Raw genomic sequence first — 24,090 nt, 5'->3', positions numbered from 1 at the left:
TACGCCGGCTCTGCTACCATGGTGGAGTCTACCTCTTTCTGAATCTGAGCGACTTTATCTGCAAAAAACTACAAAATCATTGCAGCAGATCTTGGTGTCCTCACCAGGTCCCAATGGTGACAGTGGTTCAGTTAGATTATGAACCACCCGAGTCTCCTGCTGCTATTTTCTGCAGATGCAATAGAGGCAGTGAAGAAGGTCCTTTTTTCTGTTGCTATCACCACTTGGTAGGCTTGACGTTGAGCTCAAACCCATGTTCAGTCCAATTCAGAATGATTTTTCCACTACCAGCGCTCCAGCTGTCTCAGCAATTGTTTCATCGCTCTCAGCTTTGGGGGAAACCATGGGACTGTCCAGGCTCCATGCAATTGGAGAGGGCGCTTCGGAGCCAGACAAGTGGATAGTGTGGTTAACTCCACGTTCCAGTGGGCCACAAGGGAGTCAGCCGAGAGGCCATCAACATGGGATAATATGTTCCCTACCACTCTCTGGAAACCATTTGGATCCATTAAGTGGTGGGGCGGACCATCCAAATTGGTCCCACCTCCCTGCAGAGGGGATGGGTCGCAGAGAAGTCCAGTTGCACCAGGAAGTGATCTGACCATGGCACTTGTTTTGTTTCACTTTTACTTAGTGTCAGATCACCCATGTCCATAGAGGTGAACACCAGGTCTAAGGCATGTCCGCAGCTATGAGTTGGGCCAAACTTATTCAGGGACAGCCCCATGGAGGTCATGCTTTCCACGATGTCCCCGACTGGCCCCTTGTGAGGTCATGTTGGCATGGATGTTAAAATCCATTTAAGATATTGTGAAGCTCTTGTCAGAAGTCCCTAAATAGAACTAATGATTTTTTAAAAAGCTCAAAAGATCCAGCACTTAGCTGACACTCATGATGCACAGAGTTTCTTTAAAGCCACAAAGACCATCTATGGGACAATAATAGATAGGTAGCCGTGTTGGTCTGCCATAGTCAAAATAAAAAAATTCCTTCCAGTAGCACCTTAAAGACCAACTAAGTTAGTTCTTGGTATGAGCTTTCGTGTGCATGCACACTGTGTATCTGAAGAAGTGTGCAAGCACACGAAAGCTCATACCAAGAACTAACTTAGTTGGTCTTTAAGGTGCTACTGGAAGGAATTTTTTTATTTTGACTATGGGACAATAAATCGTGCTTTATTCACCTTACGCTCAACAGACAGTTGTTGTTGTTTAGTCGTTTAGTGGTGTCCGACTCTTCGTGACCCCCTGGACCAGAGCACGCCAGGCACTCCTGTCTTCCACTGCCTCCTGCAGTTTGGTCAGACTCATGCTGGTAGCTTCGAGAACGCTGTCCAACCATCTCGTCCTCTGTCATCCCCTTCTCCTTGTGCAATATTTTCATTTCGCTTCCAGGCATATCCGCAACTGAGCGTCCTTCTGGCTTTGTCCCAGCCGCTTCATCAGCTCTGAATCTACTTGTACTTGTCCTCCACTCTCCCTCAGTAGCATGTTGGATGCCTTCCGACCTGAGGGGCTCATCTTCCAGCATCATAACTTTTATATGCCTGTTGTCTTTGTCCATGGAGTTTTCTTGGCAGGGATACTGGAGTGGCTTGCCGGTTCCTGCTCCAGGTGGATCACATTTGGTTAAAACTCTCCACTATGACCTGTCTATCTTGGGTGGCCCTGCACAGCATAGTTCATAGCTTCTCTCAGTTATTCAAGCCCCTTCGCCACGGCAAGGCAGTGATCCATGAAGGGTACAGTACCACACTTCAAAAAGATAAAGAAGCTATTGCATTGTGCTGGAAAGAAAATTACCAGCATCTCCTTAACTGCAACTCCTCTGAATCTGCTGAGGTCCCCTCACAAATTCCGCAAAAAACAAATTAGAGATGAGCTTGGAGTTTCTCCAAATTTCGGGGAGTTGTGTACAGCTATTAACCAAATGAAAAACAAAGCCAGCAGAACTGCCGAAGTCTTCAAAGTGGGCGGAATTGAACCAACACAACTTCACAAGCTCATCGGAAAAATCTGGGAGAGAGAAGAGATCCCAGCAGACTTTAGGGATGCCAAAATTATCAATCTCTTTAAGAAAGGTGATAGAATGGATTGCGGAAACTATCAAGGCATCTCTTTATTACCTGCGGCCAGCAAAATTCTTGCAAGGATCTTAGCAAACCTTCTCCTAACTATATCCAAGGCTACCCCTTCTGAATCCGAAAATGGTAGTCTACCTTCTACGGGGACAGTAGACATTATTTTCACCGCTCAACAGCTTCAAGAAAAATGCAGAGAGCAAAACCAACTCCTGTATATGCTGTTTATTGACCTGACTAAGGCCTTCAAGACTAAATCGTAATGCCTGTGGAATGTCCTTCTGAAAATCGGCTGCCCAGATAAATTTGTGAACATCCTTCTGCTCCTCCACAATAAGATGACATCAACCATCTCAGATAACGATGGCTCTCAAAGTGAACCATTCACAGTGGGATCAGGTGTTAAACAGGGATGTGTTATCACCCCAACTCTAGTTATTATTTTCATTGCCAGGATCCTACACATTGTTGAAGGGAGACTCCCTACCGGGGTAGAAATCATGTATCAAACATATGGAAAGCTCTTTAACTTGAATAGGCTGAAAGCAAAGAGTAAGGTTACCATAACCTTTGTCATAGAGCTTCAATATGCTGATGAAAGCGCTAGGGAAGGAGTTGTCGCCGTGGCACAACTTGGTGTGTGGAGTCCCGCAGGGCGCAATCCTTTCCCTGATGCTTTTCAATATCTTTATGCGCCCCCTTGCCCAGACGGTCTGGAGTTTTGGGCTGGGTTGTCATCAATATGCTGATGACACCCAGCTTTATCTGTTGATGGACGGCCACCCTGACTCGACCCTGGACACACTGACCAGATGCTTGGAAGCTGTGGTTGGATGGCTGCGTGGGAGCCAGTTGAAGTTAAATCCTTCAAAGATAGAGGTCCTCTGGCTGGGTCATGACATGGGGTAGGGGGGCCACTTCCCATCTCTTGGGGGGGCTCAATTAGTGCCAGCGCCTTCTGTCAAGAGCTTGGGTGTAACCTTTGAAACCTCCCTTTCCATGGAGCCACAGCAAAGGTGGCATTTTTCCATCTCCGCCGTATTAATCAGTTGGTCCCTTCCCTTTCTCGCCCGGATCTGGCCACAGTGATCCATGCGACGGTCACCTCCAGGCTTGACTACTGTAACTCGCTCTACGCGGGGCTGCCCTTGAAGCTGACCCAGAAACTCCAGCGGGTGCAGAATGCAGCAGCATGGTTCCTTACTGGGTCCTTGCCACGGGACCACGTTCACCCAGTGCTTTACCAACTGCACTGGCTCCCAGTGGAGTACAGGGTCAGGTTTAAGGTGCTGGTTTTGACCCTGAAAGCTCTATGCGAACGGAACGGATCCCGTTCGCATCCCGAGGTACCACTGTACTATGCAGAGGATGCAAAGATTCTAGAGCAGGGGTCAGCAAACTTTTTCAGCAGGGGCCAGTCCACTGTCCCTCAGACCCTGTGGGGGGCTGGACTATATTTTGAAAAAAAAAATGAACAAATTCCTATGCCCCACAAATAACTCGGGGATGTATTTTAAATAAAAGGACACATTCTATTCATGTAAAACCATGCTGATTCCTGGACGGTCCACGGGCCGGATTGAGAAGGCGATGGGGCCAGATCGGGCCCCTGGGCCTTAGTTTGCCTACCCATGTTCTAGATCTAAAACAACAGGAATTGAGCCTAATTTTGTGGACCCCTTCAAGCTGTAATCTACAACCTGTTTTTGGCACAACAATAGTGCATTAGTGGTAGTATTATTCTGTTTTATTTAGTAGTTCTGCAATACTTTCCCAGTGCTACCACATCACTGCTGCCTAAAGCAGCATTAAGTATATGGGATCGTAACAGAGGAAATCCACAAGCACCTGTTAAGTGTTTGGAGACTGCAGAAATGGATAAATTGATTTGATTCACAGAAGGTAAGGTTTTCCGAAGTTAAAATTTGCTTACTGCAGTTGCTACAATAACAATGGAAAATGTAAGAAGGGAATGAATTTATTTTACTGTAAAGTATCATTTTAAAGGGCGACAAGGGTGGCGCTGTGGGTTAAACCACAGAGCCTAGGGCTTGCCGATCAGAAGGTCGGCGGTTCGAATCCCCGCGACGGGGTGAGCTCCCGTTGCTCGGTCCCTGCTCCTGCCCACCTAGCAGTTCGAAAGCACATCAGAGTGCAAGTAGATAAATAGGTACTGCTCTGGCGGGAAGGTAAACGGTGTTTCCGTGCGCTGCTCTGGTTCGCCAGAAGCAGCTTAGTCCTGCTGGCCACATGACCCGGAAGCTGTACGCCGGCTCCCCCGGCCAATAAAGCAAGATGAGCATGCAACCCCAGAGTTGGTCACGACTGGACCTAATGGTCAGGGTTCCCTTTACCTTTACAGTGGTGCCTCGCAAGACGAAAAGAATTCGTTCCGCGAGTCTTTTCGTCTTGCGATGTTTTTCGTCTTGAGAAGCACGGTCCGTCGCAACTGCGCCTCTTCAAGCGGCTTTTAAAAAAAAGTGCAAGACGTTTTCGTCTTGCGAAGCAAGCCCATAGGGAAATTCGTCTAGCGAAGCAACGCAAAAACGGAAAACACTTTCGTCTAGCGAGTTTTTCGTCTTGCGAGGCATTCGTCTTGCAGGGCACCACTGTACCTTTATCATTTTAAAGAAAACACACTGAAAAACATTAATAAAAGACAGGAAGGAAAAGAATCAAGCAGTGGTTGGAGACTTCTTTTTATTTGATGGGAGTCTTATTTAAGAGGAGCAGTTGTATTGATAAAATTCCTTCGTAAGGTTGTTGGAATTTTCAACTTAAAAGCTGGTTTGCATTTCTGCTGGCTGAAGAAGATGTTTTTTTAAACTAAAGCTCAGTGAGCTTTACTAGCTAAGTTATGCATTTTTACTGTGGATTTCTCCAGGCTTTTGGAACCCGGTGTTGGGCCTTAATGTTGCTGTTTTCATTGTTGTTTCATTTTATACTGTATATTACAGTTTATGTTGTGTTGTAAGCTACCTTGTGCCCTGGAGGAAGCGCAGGGTATTAAAAACCCTGAAATCGTGTTAAACTAACTATCCATTTATATCAGTTTTCTAACCTTGCAAAATTATGTATTCTCTAACTTCCCATTACAACAATTATGGATTCTCTAACTGCTATTGCAACGGCACAATAATATTCATATCATTTGTAGTGTGGCCATGTGTCCTACTTTACAAAGGACAGTGCCAGTCCTCTGAAGGGCTGTCTAGTTTAAGGACTCGCCCACACTTCTACACAAGTCCAGGGCACAGGTCTGACCAGTTTCTCCCTTGCGCTGCTCCTTTCCCAGGGAAAACTAGCTATTTAGTAATAAATCAGAGTAAATCTCAATCCAAAGAAAACTCAAATTGCTGTTTGTTCCAATTGAGCACTAAAGAGCTGTTTCTCCAGGATTGGCGGGAGGAAGCAGTGGAAGTGTGGATAAGCCCTAAGTCAAGTTTCAAGATAAAGAACCTTAAGAAGGGAGAACAGGAGGGCTGTTGAAGTTCTCCTTAAACAGTTAATATCCGGGCAGAAGGCTAAGCAGGCACACAGAACACCTGGTCACAGTCATCTCCAGTACAACGAGACACACTGTTTTTCTCTTTTAAATTAAGGTAAGCATTCTATCCATTTAAAGTATCATCTGATTTTAAAAAATAAGTTTGTGTTCTCTTATCCTCCTTTTCGGTGATGCATTTCTGCATTTTTGGAAATGTGTAAGTGGCCACCTTGATCATTTGTCATACAGACAGTTGGATGAAATAGATCACCATTCTAAAGGTGCCAAATGAATGAGTTTGCATGCCAAATCTCACTTCATTTGTTGTTGTTTAGTCGTTTAGTCGTGTCTGCCTCTTCGTGACCCCCTGGACCAGAGCACGCCAGGCACTCCTGTCTTCCACTGCCTCCCGCAGTTTGGTCAAACTCATGCTGGTAGCTTCGAGAACACTGTCCAACCATCTCGTCCTCTGCCATCCCCTTCTCTTTGTGCCCTCCATATTTCCCAACATCAGGGTCTTTTCCAGGGAGTCTTCTCTTCTCATGAGGTGGCCAAAGTCTTGGAGCCTCAGCTTCAGGATCTGTCCTTCCAGTGAGCACTCAGGGCTGATTTCCTTCAGAATGGAGAGGTTTGATCTTCTTGCAGTCCATGGGACTCTCAAGAGCCTCCTCCAGCACCAGAATTCAAAACACTTCATTATGAAGTGTATTCTGCTCTGGTCAGACCTCACCTGGAGTACTGTGTCCAGTTCTGGGCACCACAGTTCAAGAAGGACACTGACAAACTGGAACGTGTCCAGAGGAGGGCAACCAAAATAGTCAAAGGCCTGGAAACGATGCCTTATGAGGAACAGCTAAGGGAGCTGGGCATGTTTAGCCTGGAGAAGAGGAGGTTAAGGGGTTGCCCAATCTCCCCATTGCTTTTTATATCGGTCCTGGAGGTTCTGCTGAATATGATTAGAAGGGACCAGTTGGTTAAAGGTATACAAGTCGGAGCTAAACAGTACAAGTTGAGAGCATTTGCAGATGACTTAGTATTGACGTTACAGGAGCCAGAATCTAGTACTAAAAGGGTTTTGGAACTGATTCAAGAATTTGGTCAGGCTGCAGGATTTAAACTGAATAAGTTAAAAATTAAGGTCTTAGAGAAAAATTTAACACCGATTGAGAGAGAGAGGTTTCAGAATGAGACAGGTTTAACAGTGGTTAAGAAAGTGAAATACCTGGGGATTAACATGACAGCAAAAAATGGGAATTTATTTAAAGACAATTACGAAAAATGCTGGGCTGAAGTGAAAAAAGATTTAGAAATTTGGTCAAATTTGAAGCTTTCACTGCTAGGCCGTATTGCTGTGATAAAAATGAATGTATTGCCTAGAATGTTGTTTCTGTTTCAAACATTGCAAATTTTGGACAAAATGGATTGCTTCAAGAAGTGGCAGAGAGATATCTCTAGATTTGTCTGGCAGGGCAAGAAGCCTAGAATAAAATTTAAAATACTAACAGATGCAAAGGAAAGAGGTGGATTTGCCCTGCCAGACCTTAAACTTTATTATGAATCAGCAGCTTTTTGCTGGTTGAAAGAATGGCTGCTTCTTGAAAACACAGACATTTTGGATTTAGAGGGTTTTAATAATGTATTTGGATGGCATGCATACTTGTGGTATGATAAGGTCAAAGCACATAAAGCATTTAAAAACCATATTGTCAGGAAAGCATTGTTTAATGTTTGGATAAGATATAAGGACCTACTGGAAAACAAAACCCCAAGGTGGCTGTCACCGATGGAAGCAAAAGCTCAGAAAAAGCTCAGTATGGAGGTCAAATGGCCGAAATATTGGGAAATTTTGGAACAAGAGGGAGATAGACTGAAATTGCAGAGTTTTGAGAAATTAAAAAACAAAGTGCGAGACTGTCTTCATTATTATCAGATAATGGAGGCATACAATTTGGACAAGAAAATTGGCTTCCAGGTGGAAAAATCAAAATTAGAACTGCTAGAACCCAAAACTAAGATTTTGTCAAAGATGTATAACTTGCTGTTGAAATGGAATACACAGGATGAAACGGTGAAATCTGCTATGATTAAATGGGCACAAGATGTTGGACATAACATAATGATGGCTGACTGGGAACAGTTATGGACCACAGGTATGAAATTCACGGCATGTAATGCCTTAAGAGAGAATATTATGAAAATGATATACAGGTGGTACATGACACCAGTCAAGCTTGCAAAAATCTATCATTTGCCTGATAATAAATGTTGGAAATGTAAAGAAACTGAAGGTACATTCTTTCACCTTTGGTGGACACGCCCAAGGATTAAGGCTTTCTGGGAGATGATTTATAATGAAATGAAAAGGGTATTTAAATATACCTTTCTGAAGAAACCAGAGGCCTTTCTCCTGGGCATGGTCGGCCAAATGGTGCCAAAGAAGGACAGAACTTTTTTTATGTATGCCACAACAGCAGCAAGAATACTTATTGCAAAGTATTGGAAGACACAAGATCTACCCACTCTGGAAGAATGGCAGATGAAGGTGATGGACTACATGGAATTGGCAGAAATGACTGGCAGAATCCGAGACCAGGGAGAAGAGTCGGTGGAAGAAGATTGGAAGAAAAATTTACAGAAAGACTATTTACAGAAATATTGCAAAATTAATGAATGTTAGAATGATGTCAGAATGAAGATAAGTGGTTTAAGCAGCAATGTTATAAAGGTGTATGTAAAAATGGATTGTTAACAGGTGAGAATCCAAAGTTATAATATATTATGTTAAAGGACTAAGATAAAAACAAAGAGGGAAAGAAATTGCTGAATTAACTAACTGAATTGGAATACAAAAAAGGGAGGTGTGAGGAGGTCAGGGAAACAAGGAAATGAATGTAAGGTATGGAAAGACTGATGTATTTTTTTAAAGTGTTTTTTATCTTTTTTATATTTTGCATTTTTTCTTTTATTTTTACTTTTGTCTTTCTTTTTCTTTCTTTTTTTTAATTCATGTAATTCTTTTCTTTGAAACCTTAATAAATATCATTAAAAAAAAAACCTTTTGGACATCAGTCCTACCTTACTGAACAAGTATCAGAAGCAACACCAGAACTGGCCCTATTGAATATTTTTCAAGATAATAATGCTCACTTACACTATAAAGAACTATAAATAAGCCACCTACTCTCAGGAGCCAGGGGCATCATAACTAGACACTGGAGGGACCTGTCAGAAGTGAACATGGACCACTGGTACCAAACTGTATGGGAAACAGCCCTACTAGAAAAGCTAACCAACAAATTGAAACTAGCATGACAACAAACAAAAGACGACGACTTCACCCCGGTGTGGCTCCCCTTCATTACATACAGAGCCCAACAACAAGAACCCACCGACTGCATACAAATCAATATGGCTGACTTGACCTAACAACACTCCCCCCGCCCCCACAAACAAAAGTCACTGCTGTCAATTGAAGTCAAGCAACCATGCCCTGGGCTCACCAACCTCTCTTGTCGTTGTCGTTTAGTCGTGTCTGACTCTTTGTGACCTCATGGACCATAGCACGCCAGGCACTCCTGTCTTCCACTGCCTCCCGCAGTTTGGTCAAACTCTTACCTCCAATGAAAACTATTAAATGAATACAAAGAACCTACCCACGTGACGCTGACACCAAAGCTTTCCACGTTGTTGTTTAGTCGTGTCCGCCTCTTCATGACCCCATGGACCAGAGCATGCCAGGCCCTCCTGTCTTCCACTGCCTCCCGCAGTTGGGTCAAACTCATGCTGGTAGCTTGGAGAACACTGTCCAACAATCTCGTCCTCTGTCGTCCCCTTCTCCTTGCGCCCTCCATCTTTCCCAACATCAGGGTCTGCCTTGCCGTGGCGAAGGGGCTTGAATTACTCAGAGAAGCTATAAGCTATGCTGTGCAGGGCCACCCAAGATGGACAGGTCCTAATGGAGAGTTTTGACCAAATGTGATCCACCTGGAGCAGGAACCGGCAAGTCACTCCAGTATCCTTGCCAAGAAAACTCCATGGGCAAAGACAACAGCTTTCCACATACACTATGTAAAAGAACTATTTTAGTAGTTTACTACCCCCCCTCCCCCTGACCTTCCTTCTTCCCCAACCATATACTGTCTATAACATTAGTGTCTCACATTGAATATAACTGATCTGTAGTTTTGTAATTTAGGAAAATCTTTAATAAATAAATCTGTAATAAAAACATATTTTTAAAACTGCAGGATTTCAAAAAGGGAAGAGAGGGGTTTTTCCTCTTTACAATATGATTTAGGATTTATGGTAGACCACATGCTAAAACATGGTGAGCCTAGAGAAAAAACACTTAAGTGGATATAGAGTAGTTCTTCAAATATTTGAAGACAGCTGTTACAGAGATGATGCGGCATATTTCTTTTTCCCCTCTTGCTGACTATCCATTTATCTAAGTTTTATAACCTGGCAAAATTATGGATTCTCTCACTACCCATTACAGCAAAGTGGTACCTACTTGCAATGCCATGATTATTTCATATCATTTGTAGGGTGGCCGTGTGTCCATTGGTCTTAGAGAATTATTCTCACAATCTTATATTAACTATGTTAGAAAATCTGACTGCACAACGTATTATCCTGTGCATGAAATCCTTCTTTTCAAAACATGGCATAAACATGTGGTTTAACATCTGAGAATGTTAAAGTACCGTACTTTTCCGTGTATAACACGCCCCCATGTATAACACACTCCCTATTTGGGGAGGACTCAAAATTAAGAAAATTGGGGGGGGGGATTCCCTGAAGTTCTTGAGCTTTTTGGGGGGGAGGATTGCCAATGCTGCTTGCTCATGTAGACAAAACAACCTATCCTCTATCCCATCACCAATTGCCAAAGCGGCAGCCAATCAACAACAGCCCTTGCAGCAGCCACCAATAACAATCTCCAACCCGCGGCCCCACAATGCACTACCATGTATAAGACGACCCCTAATTTTGAACATGATTATTCCATAATAAAACATAGTCTTATACATGGAAAAGTTCGGTAGTTGAAAAAATCTTGGGCACAAATTGTTAGAAATCCACCTATTCGTTTATATAAAGAAATACAAAACAGAAGCATGAATTAAATAATATCCTACCTCAACAGACAAAATTCATGATTGCAGACATATTGGGGAAATGGTGAAAAAGCAGACAAGACCTTGCCAATTGTTTAAAACAAAAGAAAGACAGGGCATTGATTCCCAGTATTAGAGGAGTAGCCGGTGAATTATACAGCTCTCCAAGTGATATTAATATCCCTTTTTTTAAATGTTACGCATATATCACAATTATATCACAACCAGACAAAGATCCATACTCTATGCATTTATTGTCCAATATTACTAATTACTATAGATATAAAGATTTTAACAACAATTTTGGCAAATAGAATGCAACAAGTGATATCGCCAATAATAAAGAGTGACTACCCTGATGCTGGGAAAGATGGAGGGCGCAAGGAGAAGGGGACGACAGAGGACGAGATGGTGAGACAGTGTTCTCGAAGCTACCAGCATGAGTTTGACCAAACTGCGGGAGGCAGTGGAAGACAGGAGGGCCTGGCGTGCTCTGGCCCATGGGGTCAAGAAAGTTGGACATGACTAAACAACAACAACCTTTTAAGCTGGAAGGGCTGTGGAAAACTTGGTTCATTTATTCATGTTTGGTGGGAATGCCCTTACGTAAAAAACTTTTGGGATAGAGTATTCTCCATTATATCTACAATTACAGGCCGAACCCTTTCTCCAAATCCTGCCTTAGCCCTACTATCTTTGGACCTAGACGTAAGCTCCCCCCTGTGCCACAGTGAACTAGTAGGCTTCTTGCTGACCACAGCACGATTAGAGATAGCTCAGGAATAGAAGAACCAGACTAAAATACCCCTGAACATAAGGGAAAATAATATCTGGGATACAGCAATGTGTGAGCGTCTCACCAGATACAGGGGGGCAATTAAAGGCATAAAGAATAGAGACACCTTCCAATAAATGTGGACCCCCGTCTTTAACTATGTTAATGACCAAAATCAAGATCTTATACCAAACCGCTCAATATTCTCAGTGGAGAGGTTACGTTAAGTAATATGTTTGAACGTTAAATCTGTAAGTGTGTGTCTAGAGACAATGGATGAACTGTCTCATTAGCTGTACCGCTGGATATGTTTTTGATGGCTATTGTATTTGTGGGAAAAAACCATTAAAAATGTGTGTTTTTTTAAAAAAAAAGAGTGACCAGGCAGGATTCATTAAAACTAGGCAAGCTACAGACAATAGCAGTTTAGTGGTTGATCTAATAAATTTAAATAAAAATAAAGATGACTTTCTTATTCTATCATTAGATGCTGAAAAAGCTTTGATAAAATTTATAAACAAGTATATGCATGTGAACTTGGGCAAGTGGTCCCCCCCAAAAAACGAATTCTGAGCAGTATGTCAAGAAAAAAACCCTTGGCTACACCCTATGGTATGTTTGGCTTTTTGCGGAGGCAAAGGGTATTCAGTTGCCTCATTCTTGGGCTCTGGTTAAACAGACTTACTCAAGACTATGCAATATATTTGGGCAACAATGTTTTAAATATATTACTCTTATTCTTTAAAAGAATAAATCAGCTAAGAAGGTGCTCCTTTCTCACACAGAAGGGAATGCCTTGCCTAAGATGATGGCTGCGATGTACAACATTTTAATGTACAATATTAAAAAAAGCATGTCTGTTTCTTGCTTCAGAACTGCTGTTTTGTCCTGTAAAAGTTATACCAGTAGGTTAATAAACAAAGACTTCTTTAAACTGGGTAACAGCCCCAAATATATTTGCTTTTCCAGTTTTCGGGTACAGATCCTCGTGATCTCCTGTTGTTAGAATATGGAAGCCAGGTTGTTAAGCACGACTTGTTGAAAGGAAAACATTTAATCAGCACTCTATTAAAAAAAACCTTCATTTGCTTTCTTTTTTCTGTGTGCAATTCAAATGGCTGGTTTTGACCTATAAAGCTCTAAACTAGGGATGGTGAACCAGGAGTCTGAAGAGCCACAACTCCCAATATCCCTGACCACTAGTCATGCTGGCTCAGGATGACGGGAATTAGGAGTCCAATATCATATGGACAACTGGGACTATGATATCTAGAAGACCACCTGCCTGTCCATGACTAAGACCTGGTGTAGAAGCTGCAGCCAGAGTCAGAGCTGGAACAGGACTGAGCCACTAAAATCTGGAGCTGAAGAAAATAAAAAGAAAATTCATTATCTCAGAAGTGAACTGTTAAACCAGAAAAGATCAAGAGAAGACACATCTATATAGTCACTGCCAGCTCCTTCTCTATCTGGTTCTCTTCTGGTCTTTGCCTGCAGCTGGGTATTCTTCCTCATGAATAGCTTTTGTTGTTGTTGTTGTTGTTGTCTAGTCGTTTAGTCATGTCCGCCTCTTCGTGACCCCCTGGACCAGAGCACGCCAGGCACTCCTGTCTTCCACTGCCTCCCGCATGTTTGTAGCTTCGAGAACACTGTCCCACCATCTCGCCCTCTGTCGTCCCCTTCTCCTTGTGCCCTCCATCTTCCCCAACATCAGGGTCTTTTCCAGGGAGTCTTCTCTTCTCATGAGGTGGCCAAAGTCTTGGAGCCTCAGCTTCAGGATCTGTCCTTCCAGTGAGCACTCAGGGCTGATTTCCTTCAGAATGGAGAGGTTGGATCTTCTTGCAGCCCATGGGACTCTCCAGAGTCTCCTCCAGCACCAGAATTCAAAACCTGAATAGCTTCCTCCTCCTAATTAGAATTCAGATCAAGGCAGGGCTTGGCATGGTGACTGAAAGGGTAATTGGGAGGCAGGCAAATCACCTCTGAGATGTGGTTCTTGAGTCTGTGTATGGACTACTGTGGGCTTTTCCAGCTCTTCGGTTGTAGCAAGGTTCTCCATAGGGTCCCTAGCCTCCAGGATCCTGACACTGCCCCATTCTCTGAGGTCATCTTCTAGCACAAATGTCCTGAAACCTCCTGTGGTTAGACAGGTAATAACTGGGCACAGAGACTTTTCTGTGCTGGCACCACTTTCCTCAGCCAAGATCTTTATTAGCGTGACTTTATTGTCTTACGGATGATAACTTAAAACTGATTTATGTTCCTGGGCATTTGATAACTGGCCTATTTTATAGTGTTGGTTTAATTTACCTTCGTGGTGGATTTGACTAAGAATTGTCGGGAAAAGGTTTTTCACCATGTTTTTTCTGAGTCATTTCAAAGGATTTTATAGGGAAAAAGGTGGCATGCAATTAACTTAAATAAAAAAACATGCTGAAAAGACCAAAGCATGTCCTATGAATGATGACTGGAAGAAATGGAAGTAATGCTGTCATCTTCACAGTTATTGTGGAGACTGAACTTCTGGGAGGAAGGTGGCAAACTGTCTACTGCCAACACTCCATCGACAGAGATAATTATGAGGTGATTAATGATGATCAAGATGTAAATCTTGGTTATCAAAATCTCCCTTTGAAAACAAGAAGATCAGAGATTAACCTCGAATACTCTGAAGAAAACTACTCTTCACACCAGAGACTGGGAAATTTTCAGAGGCAATGAGTGAGTGACTTGGAGTGAGGATCTCCAGTGTTCCCAAACACCACATAATAAGTTAGTACTCAGAGCACTAGGTCGGCTAAACCTCCCTTTTTAAAATTACTTTTGAGATAGGACAGAGAATCGGAAGTCCTCTTTATTTATTTATTTTTCTCTTCTCTTTTTAATTTCCTTTTTTATTATCTTTATATCTTCCTTTTCTTCTTTTATCTACTTTGCTTTTGTTTATGCTTTGTTTTGTTCTTTAATGTACTCTACTCAGGGTTGAGAGCTGGACCATCAAGAAGGCTGATCGCCGAAGAATAGATGCTTTTGAATTCTGGTGCTGGAGGAGACTCTTGAGAGTCCCACGGACTGCAAGAAGGTCAAACCTCTCCATTCTGAAGGAAATCAGCCCCGAGTGCTCCCTGGAAGGACTGAGGCTCCAAGACTTTGGCCACCTCATGAGAAGAGAAGACTCCCTGGAAAAGACCCTGATGTTGGGAAAGATGGAGGGCACAGGGAGAAGGGGACGACAGAGGACGAGATGGCTGGACAGTGTTCTCGAAGAAACCAACATGAGTTTGACCAAACTGCAGGAGGCAATAGAAGCTGGTCCTGGAGGAAGAACTGTGAGGGGAGAGACTCCATCAGGCAAGGCCTCTTTCTACCTGCCTTGCCTCACCCTCTAGTTTCTGCTTCTCAATTTGTATTGTATTATTTTATGTACTGTGGCTTGCCATTGTTTTATTGATTATAGTTTAGAAATTATTTATTGTAACTGTTGAGTGGATATCTGTTTAACTTTTATATGTTATCATTATTTAATACTATTCTAATGATTTTTGAATGTTACTTTTTTGATGTAGATTGGCTATTTTAAAGTTTTATTATCACATTTTTGTATTGCATTAGATTGTTATAAGATGTACATTTTTTGTTTCTGCAGCTTGTAAACCGCCTTGAATATTGTAAGATAGAAAGACGGTATACAAATTAAAAAATGATGAAAATGATGATGAAGACAGGAGTGCCTGGCGTGCTCTGGTTCATGGGGTCACGGAGAGGCGGACACAACTAAACGACTAAACAACAACAACTCTGGGTTAATGAGGGTATGAACATGAAGGCGATGGTTGGCTGGTGAAAGACAGTGTGAGAAGTGGGGAAGGGAAGAACTTCTAGGCTGGGAGAAGAAAGGGAAGCTCCCTGGTGAGAGCTGGGAAGGTCCAACCCCTTCTGTGTGAGCCAAGGGTTAAGATCTACCTTTGAGAGAGGACTTTGTCTTTCCTCCCTTCTTTTTCCCTTTTCTTTCCTTCCCCCCCCTTCTCCTTGTTTTTCTTATTTAGATTATTTTGGCTTTTTATTGTGTGATGAAAGGTTTCAATAAAACATTCATGCAAAACCAAATCTTCACAGTTACTGTATCTTTACTGGTAGAAAACACTTGCTGAGAAAGAGAAAATGAAGACTCTGGGATCTGGGCCATCTAATTTAACTGATTTGCAATTGATGCAGAACAAAGCAAAATAAAATATTTCTTCTCACTATGCAGAAATAAGCTTACAGAATTAATTGCTACAAAACTTGGTGTTGACCAGTAGAGTGATCCGAATTTGTTTACCATGGAGTTTATAGATTGCTATTAATCATGAGGAATAAAAATGGAACTTTAGTGTTCAGAGGTAGTGCTGAATAAAAGGTAAAGAAACCCCTGACCATTAGGTCCAGTCGTGACTGACTCTGGGGTTGCGGCGCGCATCTTGCTTCATTGGACGAGGGAGCCAGCGTACAGCTTCCGGGTCATGTGGCCAGCAGGACTAAGCCACTTCTGGTGAACCAGAGCAGCGCACGGAAACGCCGTTTACCTTCCCGCCGGAGCGGTACCTATTTATCTACTTGAACTTTGACATGCTTTCAAACTGTTAGGTTGGCAGGAGTAGTGCTGAATACTGGGGTACAAACAAGAAGGGAAGGCAGTTGCTTTCACACACACAAGTTTCCAGCATCAACAGGCTGTCTGTCGGAGACAGTGCGTTGGACTAGATGACTGCCAAATCTGGTATGGTAAGGCAGTTCAGATGCTCTTAAGTCACAGCTACATTGCCTGGAGACAATCAGTCAGCTTGTGTATCCATAGCAGTGACCACAGGAGGAATGACCACTGGGAGGAGCGCAGAGGGAAGAAATGCCCCGGAGGACAACACAACCAGACACCTTCATCTGCCCCAGATGCAACAAAATATATCTCTCCTGTATCGGTCTCTACAGCCACAGCAGGCGCTGTAACCCTCCAATGGTTTGACTTCACCCACAAAGGTGCCTTCCATTGTTTGCTGAGGAAGATGGATGCTAATGGTATTTGCCTATATCAGTGTTTCCCAACCGGTGTTCCGCGGCACACTAGTGTGCCGCGAGATGTTGCCTGGTGTGCCGTGGGAGGGAGGCGGGCGAGTCGGGCGGCGAGAGGCGGGGCGGCGGCGGCGAGGAGAGGCCGCCCAGCGCGGGGCTCTCGCCGTCTGCCTGCCTGGCTGCCTGCGTGGCGCTGACGTCACGGGGCTGTAACGTGCCCCACATAGGCACACGTGGGGCGGCGAGCGAGCGAGCTCCCACATCCCATCGCCGCTCGCTTCGGCCGGCCTACTGGGCTGTCGCAGGCGGAAGGCCTGCGCATGCGCGAGGTTTTCGCGCCTTCGGGATTCCCTTCACGCCTTCCTCCTCCCGGGTCCTTGAGAGCGCGGGAAGCGGCAGCGCGAGACCGGCGTTGAGCCTGGTAGGTATTGTGCTTGCCAAGGCAGTCATTTGGGAAATGAAAACTTGCAAAGCAAGCAACCAGTTCAATCTGAAGTACGTGTATGCTTAATATCCTGTATCTGAAACCTGTTCTGCCCCCTCCCCCACACTTGGTGCCATTTTCATCTACACATGCAGCAGAGTAAGTTGACCCAGAATAGTACCAATTCAGATGGCAGATGGGAGAATGACAGTGCTGAATGCTTTCCCATGTAGAACAGTCCCTGCAAATAAAAACCTAGCATATTTGGAAGAGGGATGCTAGCCTAACCATTACCTTCTATGCTGTTACTATTTTTTTATTTTTTTTTACATAAGTAAAAAGTGACCTTTCCCCATCTGGCATGGTGGTGTGCCTCAAGATTTTTTTCATGAAACAAGTGTGCCTTTGCCCCAAAAAGGTTGGGAAACACTGGCCTATATAATGGAATGGTGGTCCATCTTACAGGGCTGTTCCTCTGTGTAATTTATATCGCCTGCCCCAGAAGCACAAAAAATGCAAAGGCATTTCTTCCCTTGCACAGCACAGTCATACCTCGGGTTAAATACGCTTCGAGTTGAGCCCGTTCGAGTTGCGCTCCTCGGCAACCCAGAAGTAATGGAGCGCATTACTTCCGGGTTTCGCCGCTTGCGCAGACGCTCAAAATGACATCACGCGCATGTGCAGAAGCAGTGAAAAGTGGCTCGCGCGTGCGCAGACATGCCATCACTAGTTACGTTTACTTCTAGATGCGAACCGGGCTCCAGAACGGATCCCGTTCGTATCTAGAGGTACCACTGTATTCTGAAATAACATACTGCAACACTTTTTTTTAATTTGAGATGAACGTTGTAAAACATACTTCCTTCCTGTTTACCCACAAATGTACACACAAACACCGAGAAGAGGTAGATCTAAATGGCAGTTTCCTGGAACAATCCCATGAATGAGGCTCTGAGTCCTTTAGGATCCTGCTCACATAGGTTTTTCCTGAAGAAATCACACGATCATCTCACAAGCAAATGAGGATTTCTACATCTACATATTCTTAGATGTACTGCAATAAGCCAACACGTTAGCATAAACTCAATGTCTCAGCCTTATGAGCATCACTAGCCTGGACAGAGTTGTTTTCTTGTACTTACCTGCCAAATCTACATGGACTTTTAAATTAAATTACTTCCACTACTACTGAAAACAGCTCACAGAAGCATGAAATAAAATACAATACAAGCACCACAATAAACAATCAAATGAAATATAAATCTTTCATTCTATCAGATGAGAATAAAGCTCCAAAGTAGCAGTTCAGAATAATAAATAAACAAACAAATAATAATACCCCAGCCACTCTGGGCGGCTCCCAACAGAATATTAAAAACACGATAAAACATCAAACATTAAAAATTTCCCTAAATAGGGCTGCCTTCAATAAAGTGTACAAGTTTCCACATCATTGCTTTTTTTAATGCAAGTGTTTTAAAAGACTTGGGTGAATGGCACCAGATAAAGGCACTGCCAGGGCTCCCTGAGGGGGCTATTCCACAGCTGAGAAGACCCTCTGCTCAGCAGCCATCCACTTTACAGGGGTACATGGAAAATGGTCTCTGAAGAGATCTTAAGGCTTTGTAAGGTTTATACAGGGGAAGGTAGTCTTTCAGAAGCTGCTTCTGGTGCAACGGAACACCGAAACCAGAGCAGTGCATGGAAAGCCATTTACCTTCCCGCCGGAGCGGTACCTATTTATCTACTTGCACTGGCGTGCTTTCAAACTGCTAGGTTGGCAGGAGCAGGGACTGAGCAACGGGAGCTCACCCCGTTGCGGGGATTCGAACTGCGGACCTCCTGATCGGCAAGCCCAAGAGGCTCAGTGGTTTAGACCACAGCGCCACCCACGTCCCTCAGATATCCTTGTCCCAAGCTATTAAAGGTTTTAAACCAGCACTTTAAAGTGGACCCAGAAATGGACTAGGTGTAGATGATAAACTGGTGTAGATGATAAATCGCTGGTGTAACATGACTGAAATGCCCAGTCCCAATTAATAAATAATAATAATACTAATAATTTTTTATTTATACCCCACCCTTCCCGATTCAGAAAACAGGGCTCAGGGCGGCTAACAACAAATTTAAAACACTTAATTGATGCTACAAAAAACAGCATAAAATATGGTATAAAACTTGAATAACAATAAAATAAAAAATCAATTTAGGGGGGAAATCCATCCAATAAACATTAGATGATCACCAGGGCTAGCTGGCTAAATTAGTCCTATTTGGGCCAGCGAGGAGACCAGGGGAGAATTAGCTGTGGGATCTCAGAGTGGATAATCTTCAATAAAAGAGAAAGGGAGGGAAGGAAAGGGAATAAAAGATCAAGCTAAGTTCAAATTGAAAGCCAGGCGGAATAGCTCTGTCTTACAGGCCCTGCGGAAGTAAGTTAAATTCTGCAGGGCCCTGGTCTCATGGGACAGAGCATTCCACCAGGTGGGAGCCATCACTGAGAAGGCCCTGTCCCTGGTGGAGGTAATCTAACTACCTTAGGGCCTGGGACCTCTAAACTATGATTATTCATGGACCTTAAGGTCCTCTGCGGGGCAGACCAGGAGATGCGGTCCCATAAATACGTTAATAACCTTGTGCTAATATTTGCCCATGCACCCTACCCCAGAACTTCACCCCAGTCTTCAAGTTACAAGCAAACAGAAGGAGCTCAAATGGGACCGATGGGTACCACTTACTTTTCCAGCTTCTTCTTGCAGACAGACTCGCGGCTCTGATCCAGCAACTTCCTCTTGCAGTTGAACTGGTCCCCACCGAATCGGCTGTCTTTGTTCGAGACCTTAAAGCGCCCGGGGGAGATGAGGAAGCCATCTCTCTCCTTGAGGTTGTTGATGGTCGCTAGGTCATTGCGGACACTGCTTTTCAGAGCTTTGCGCCCCTGCCGCATGTGCCGAAGCGCAGCCACGGCGGCACATGCCGCGAGCACCAACGTCATGAGCCCCAGAGCAAAGGAAACGGCCAGGGCAACGGGGAAAGGGCCTTCAGCCACTCGCTGGCTGCTCACAGGGGTGGGAACCTGAACTTTGAACTCACAACTGGAGCCCATGTAGCCGGACGAACACTCACAGACGTGGCCCGAGAAGTGGGTGTAGCAGGTGCCACTATTCAGGCAAGGGTTGGAGCCACAAGCGTCCATGCGGGTACCACAGTCCTTTCCGCCATAGCCCAGGGTGCAGGAGCAGGTGTAGCTGTTGGGGCCGTCGATGCACGTGCCTCCGTTAGCGCAAGGGTTTCCTGCGCAATCATCTATGTTCAATTCGCAGTGAGGGCCAGCAAAACCCTGACGGCATTTGCAGATCACGCTGCGGCCCAGATCCAGACAGTGGCCACCTGGAAAGGAAAGGAGAGGAAATTACAGAGACATGCAAGCAGGGTAATGGCTGAAAACCAGCCAAATAATTAGTTTATTCAGTCCCGGACACCTGTGGCAACCGAGTCAGCAAGCCATCGTTTCTAACCCAAGGCAAATATTTAGAGCGAGTCACTCTTAAACCACGATACATCAAGCAAAGCAATAAACCCATCCAAAAAGCAGAGACTATATTTGCATAGCTTTAAAAGGACATTCCCTCTTCCCAGGCAATTGTGGGAACTGTGCTGTGGGGTAATGGCCAGGGATCAAATGAAAAATGAAATTTCAATTTCTAGGAAGTCTTGATAGTTAGAGCAGAAAAAAATAATCAGGTTCCAGTCCAGGTAACAAGGAAGTAACCGAACCAAGCCCAGCACCTCGATACCCAGACAGGCCTGTTGAGTAATAATAAATAATAATAATAATAATAATAATAATAATAATAATAATAATAATAATAATAAATTGTATTTATACCCTGCCCTCCCCAGCCAGAGTCGGGCTCAGGGCGGCTAACACCAATAAAATTTCAGCAAAAAACATAAAAAGAAAAAGAAAAAAAACAATTTAAAATACAGGTTAAATTGCAATTTTAAAATGCAGCCTCATTTTAAAAGTCAAAACCATAAGGGGAGGGAAACATAAGAGTCAGACTGAGTCCAAACCAAAGGCCAGGCGGAACAGTTCCGTCTTGCAGGCCCTGCGGAATGTTGTCAAGTCCCGCAGGGCCCTAGTCTCTTGTGACAGAGCGTTCCACCATGTCGGAGCCAGTACTGAAAAGGCCCTGGCCCTACTTGAGACCAACCTAACCACCTTGTGACCTGGGACCTCCAAAATGTTGTCATTTGTGGACCTTAAGGTCTTCCGCGGGGCATACCAGGAGAGGCGGTCCCATAGGTATGAGGGTCCTAGGCCACATAGAGCTTTAAAGGTCAAAACCAGCACTTTAAACCTGACCCTGTACTCCACCGGGAGCCAGTGCAGCTGGTAAAGCACTGGATGAATGTTATCATCCCGTGGCAAGGACCCCGTAAGGAGCCCATAAGGAGTACACAAGCACCACCTCTTAGAATCATAGAATCAGAGTTGGAAGAGACCACAAGGGCCATCGAGTCCAACCCCCTGCCAAGCAGGAAACACCATCAGAGCACTCCTGACATATGGTTGTCAAGCCTCTGCTTAAAGACCTCCAAAGGAGGAGACTCCACCACACTCCTTGGCAGCAAATTCCACTGTCGAACAGCTCTTACTGTCAGGAAGTTCTTCCTAATGTTTAGGTGGAATCTTCTTTCTTGTAGTTTGGATCCATTGCTCCGTGTCCGCTTCTCTGGAGCAGCAGAAAACAACCTTTCTCCCTCCTCTATGTGACATCCTTTTATATATTTGAACATGGCTATCATATCACCCCTTAACCTCCTCTTCTCCAGGCTAAACATGCCCAGCTCCCTTAGCCGTTCCTCATAAGGCATCGTTTCCAGGCCTTTGACCATTTTGGTTGCCCTCCTCTGGACACGTTCCAGTTTGTCAGTGTCCTTCTTGAACTGTGGTGCCCAGAACTGGACACAGTACTCCAGGTGAGGTCTGACCAGAGCAGAATACAGTGGCACTATTACTTCCCTTGATCTAGATGCTATACTCCTATTGATGCAGCCCAGAATTGCATTGGCTTTTTTAGCTGCCGCGTCACACTGTTGGCTCATGTCAAGTTTGTGTTCAACCAAGACTCCTAGATCCTTTTCACATGTACTGCTCTCAAGCCAGGTGTCACCCATCTTGTATTTGTGCCTCTCATTTTTTTGCCCAAGTGCAATACTTTACATTTCTCCCTGTTAAAATTCATCTTGTTTGTTTTGGCCCAGTTCTCTAATCTGTCAAGGTCGTTTTGAAGTGTGATCCTGTCCTCTGGGGTGTTAGCCACCCCTCCCAGTTTGGTGTCATCTGCAAATTTGATCAGGATGCCCTTGAGTCCATCATCCAAGTCGTCTCAAGCTCTGGGAGGAAGACCTTTCATTGCCTACAGACAGCCACCCAATCTTAAACAACTCCTAACCCACAATAATACTACAACCAGACTTAACACGGACACTGGCACCAGAGCCTGCAATAAACCCAGATGCCAACTTTGCTGCCACATACACCCGGACAACACCATTACTGGCCCCAACAACATCACACATACCATCTCGGGACTATTTAATTGCTCATCGTCTAACATTGTGTATGCCATCAAATGCCAACAGTGTCCTTCAGCTCTCTATATTGGACAAACAGGCCAAACCTTACGCCAAAGAATAAACGGACATAAATCAGACATCAAGAATCACAAAACAGAGAAACCAGTAGGAGAACACTTCAATCTCCCAGGACATTCTATACAAGATCTCAGAGTAGCTGTTTTACTACAAAGGAATTTCAGAAATAGACTGGAAAGAGAAGCTGCTGAATTGCAACTCATTACCAAACTTAAAACCATGGAGAGACCTGGTCTGAACAGAGACATTGGATTCTTATCACATTATACATGACTAAGCCATTTTTCACCTTCTCACCCCTTGCCTTTTCCTGTAAGACCTATTGCAGTCGTTAAGAGTCGTCAACAGGCTCATCTCAGCTATCTGCCAATCTCCCATTCCCACCACCCTTCTGAGTAATACCCCTCCCCACCTTCTCACTATATAGAAGGATCTGGCAACTTCTGTTTCAGTGTATCTGAAGAAGTGCGCATGCACACGAAAGCTCATACCAAGAACTAACTTAGTTGGTCTTTAAGGTGCTACTGGAAGGAATTTTTTTATGTTGATAAAGATGTTGAATAAGACCGGGCCCAAGACAGAACCCTGTGGCACCCCACTAGTCACTCTTCTCCAGGATGAAGAGGAACCATTGATGAGCACCCTTTGGGTTCGGTCAGTCAGCCAGTTACAAATCCACTGAGTGGTAGCATAGTCAAGACCGCATTTTACCAGCTTCTTTACAAGAATATCATGGGGCACCTTGTCAAATGCCTTGCTGAAATCAAGGTAGGCTACATCCACTGCGTTCCCTTCATCTACCAGGCTTGTAATTCTGTCAAAAAATGAGATCAGGTTAGTCTGACATGACTTATTTTTCAGAAATCCATGCTGACTATTGGTGATCACAGCATTCCTTTCTAGGTGCTCACAGACTGTTTGCTTAATGATCTGCTCCAGAATCTTCCCTGGTATTGATGTCAGACTGACTGGGTGGTAATTATTTGGGTCCTCTCTTTTCCCCCTTTTAAAAATAGGGACAACATTTGCCCTCCTCCAGTCTGCCAGGACTTCGCCTGTTCTCCAGGAATTCTCAAAGATGACTGCCAGTGGTTCTGAGATCACATCTGCCAGTTCTTTTAATACTCTTGGATGCAGTTTGTCTGGCCCTGGAGACTTGAACACATCTAAACTAGCCAAGTATTCTTGTACTATCTCCTTAGTTATTCTGGGCTGTGTTTCCTTTGCTGAGTCATTTGCTCCAAATTCTTCAGGTCGGGCATTGTTTTCTTTATCGGAGAAGACTGAGGCAAAGAAGGCATTGAGGAGTTCAGCCCTTTCTGTGTCCCCTGTTTGCATTTCACCATCTTCTCCTCTGAGTGACCCCACTGTTTCTTTGTTCTTCCTTTTGCTACGAACATACCCATAGAAGCCTTTTTTGTTGCTTTTAACCTCTCTAGCAAGCCTGAGTTCATTCTGTGCTTTAGCTTTTCTGACTTTGTGTCTACACGT

The 24,090-nt window shown here is 44.1% G+C and overlaps 1 protein-coding gene and 1 long non-coding RNA gene across 2 annotated transcripts in view; both read right to left on the bottom strand.

Moving 5' to 3' along the window:
- LOC310712949 overlaps nt 1-24,090 on the bottom strand; it is a 2,318,697-nt gene that overhangs the window by 424,304 nt on the left and 1,870,303 nt on the right. The window lies entirely within an intron of this gene.
- The window catches only part of DLL3 (delta like canonical Notch ligand 3), a 173,404-nt gene that overhangs the window by 45,313 nt on the left and 104,001 nt on the right, over nt 1-24,090 (bottom strand). Inside the window, exon 7 of the mRNA XM_083516186.1 lies at nt 19,674-20,325. Within this exon, the coding sequence (XP_083372312.1) occupies nt 19,674-20,325 (652 nt within the window). The remainder of the gene's footprint in view (nt 1-19,673; nt 20,326-24,090) is intronic.

The sequence above is a fragment of the Podarcis liolepis genome (assembly GCF_965112155.1).
Source record: "Podarcis liolepis genome assembly, chromosome: 7".
In the NCBI taxonomy this organism is placed as follows: domain Eukaryota; kingdom Metazoa; phylum Chordata; class Lepidosauria; order Squamata; family Lacertidae; genus Podarcis; species Podarcis liolepis.
This window is presented reverse-complemented; position numbering and strand designations above follow the sequence as displayed.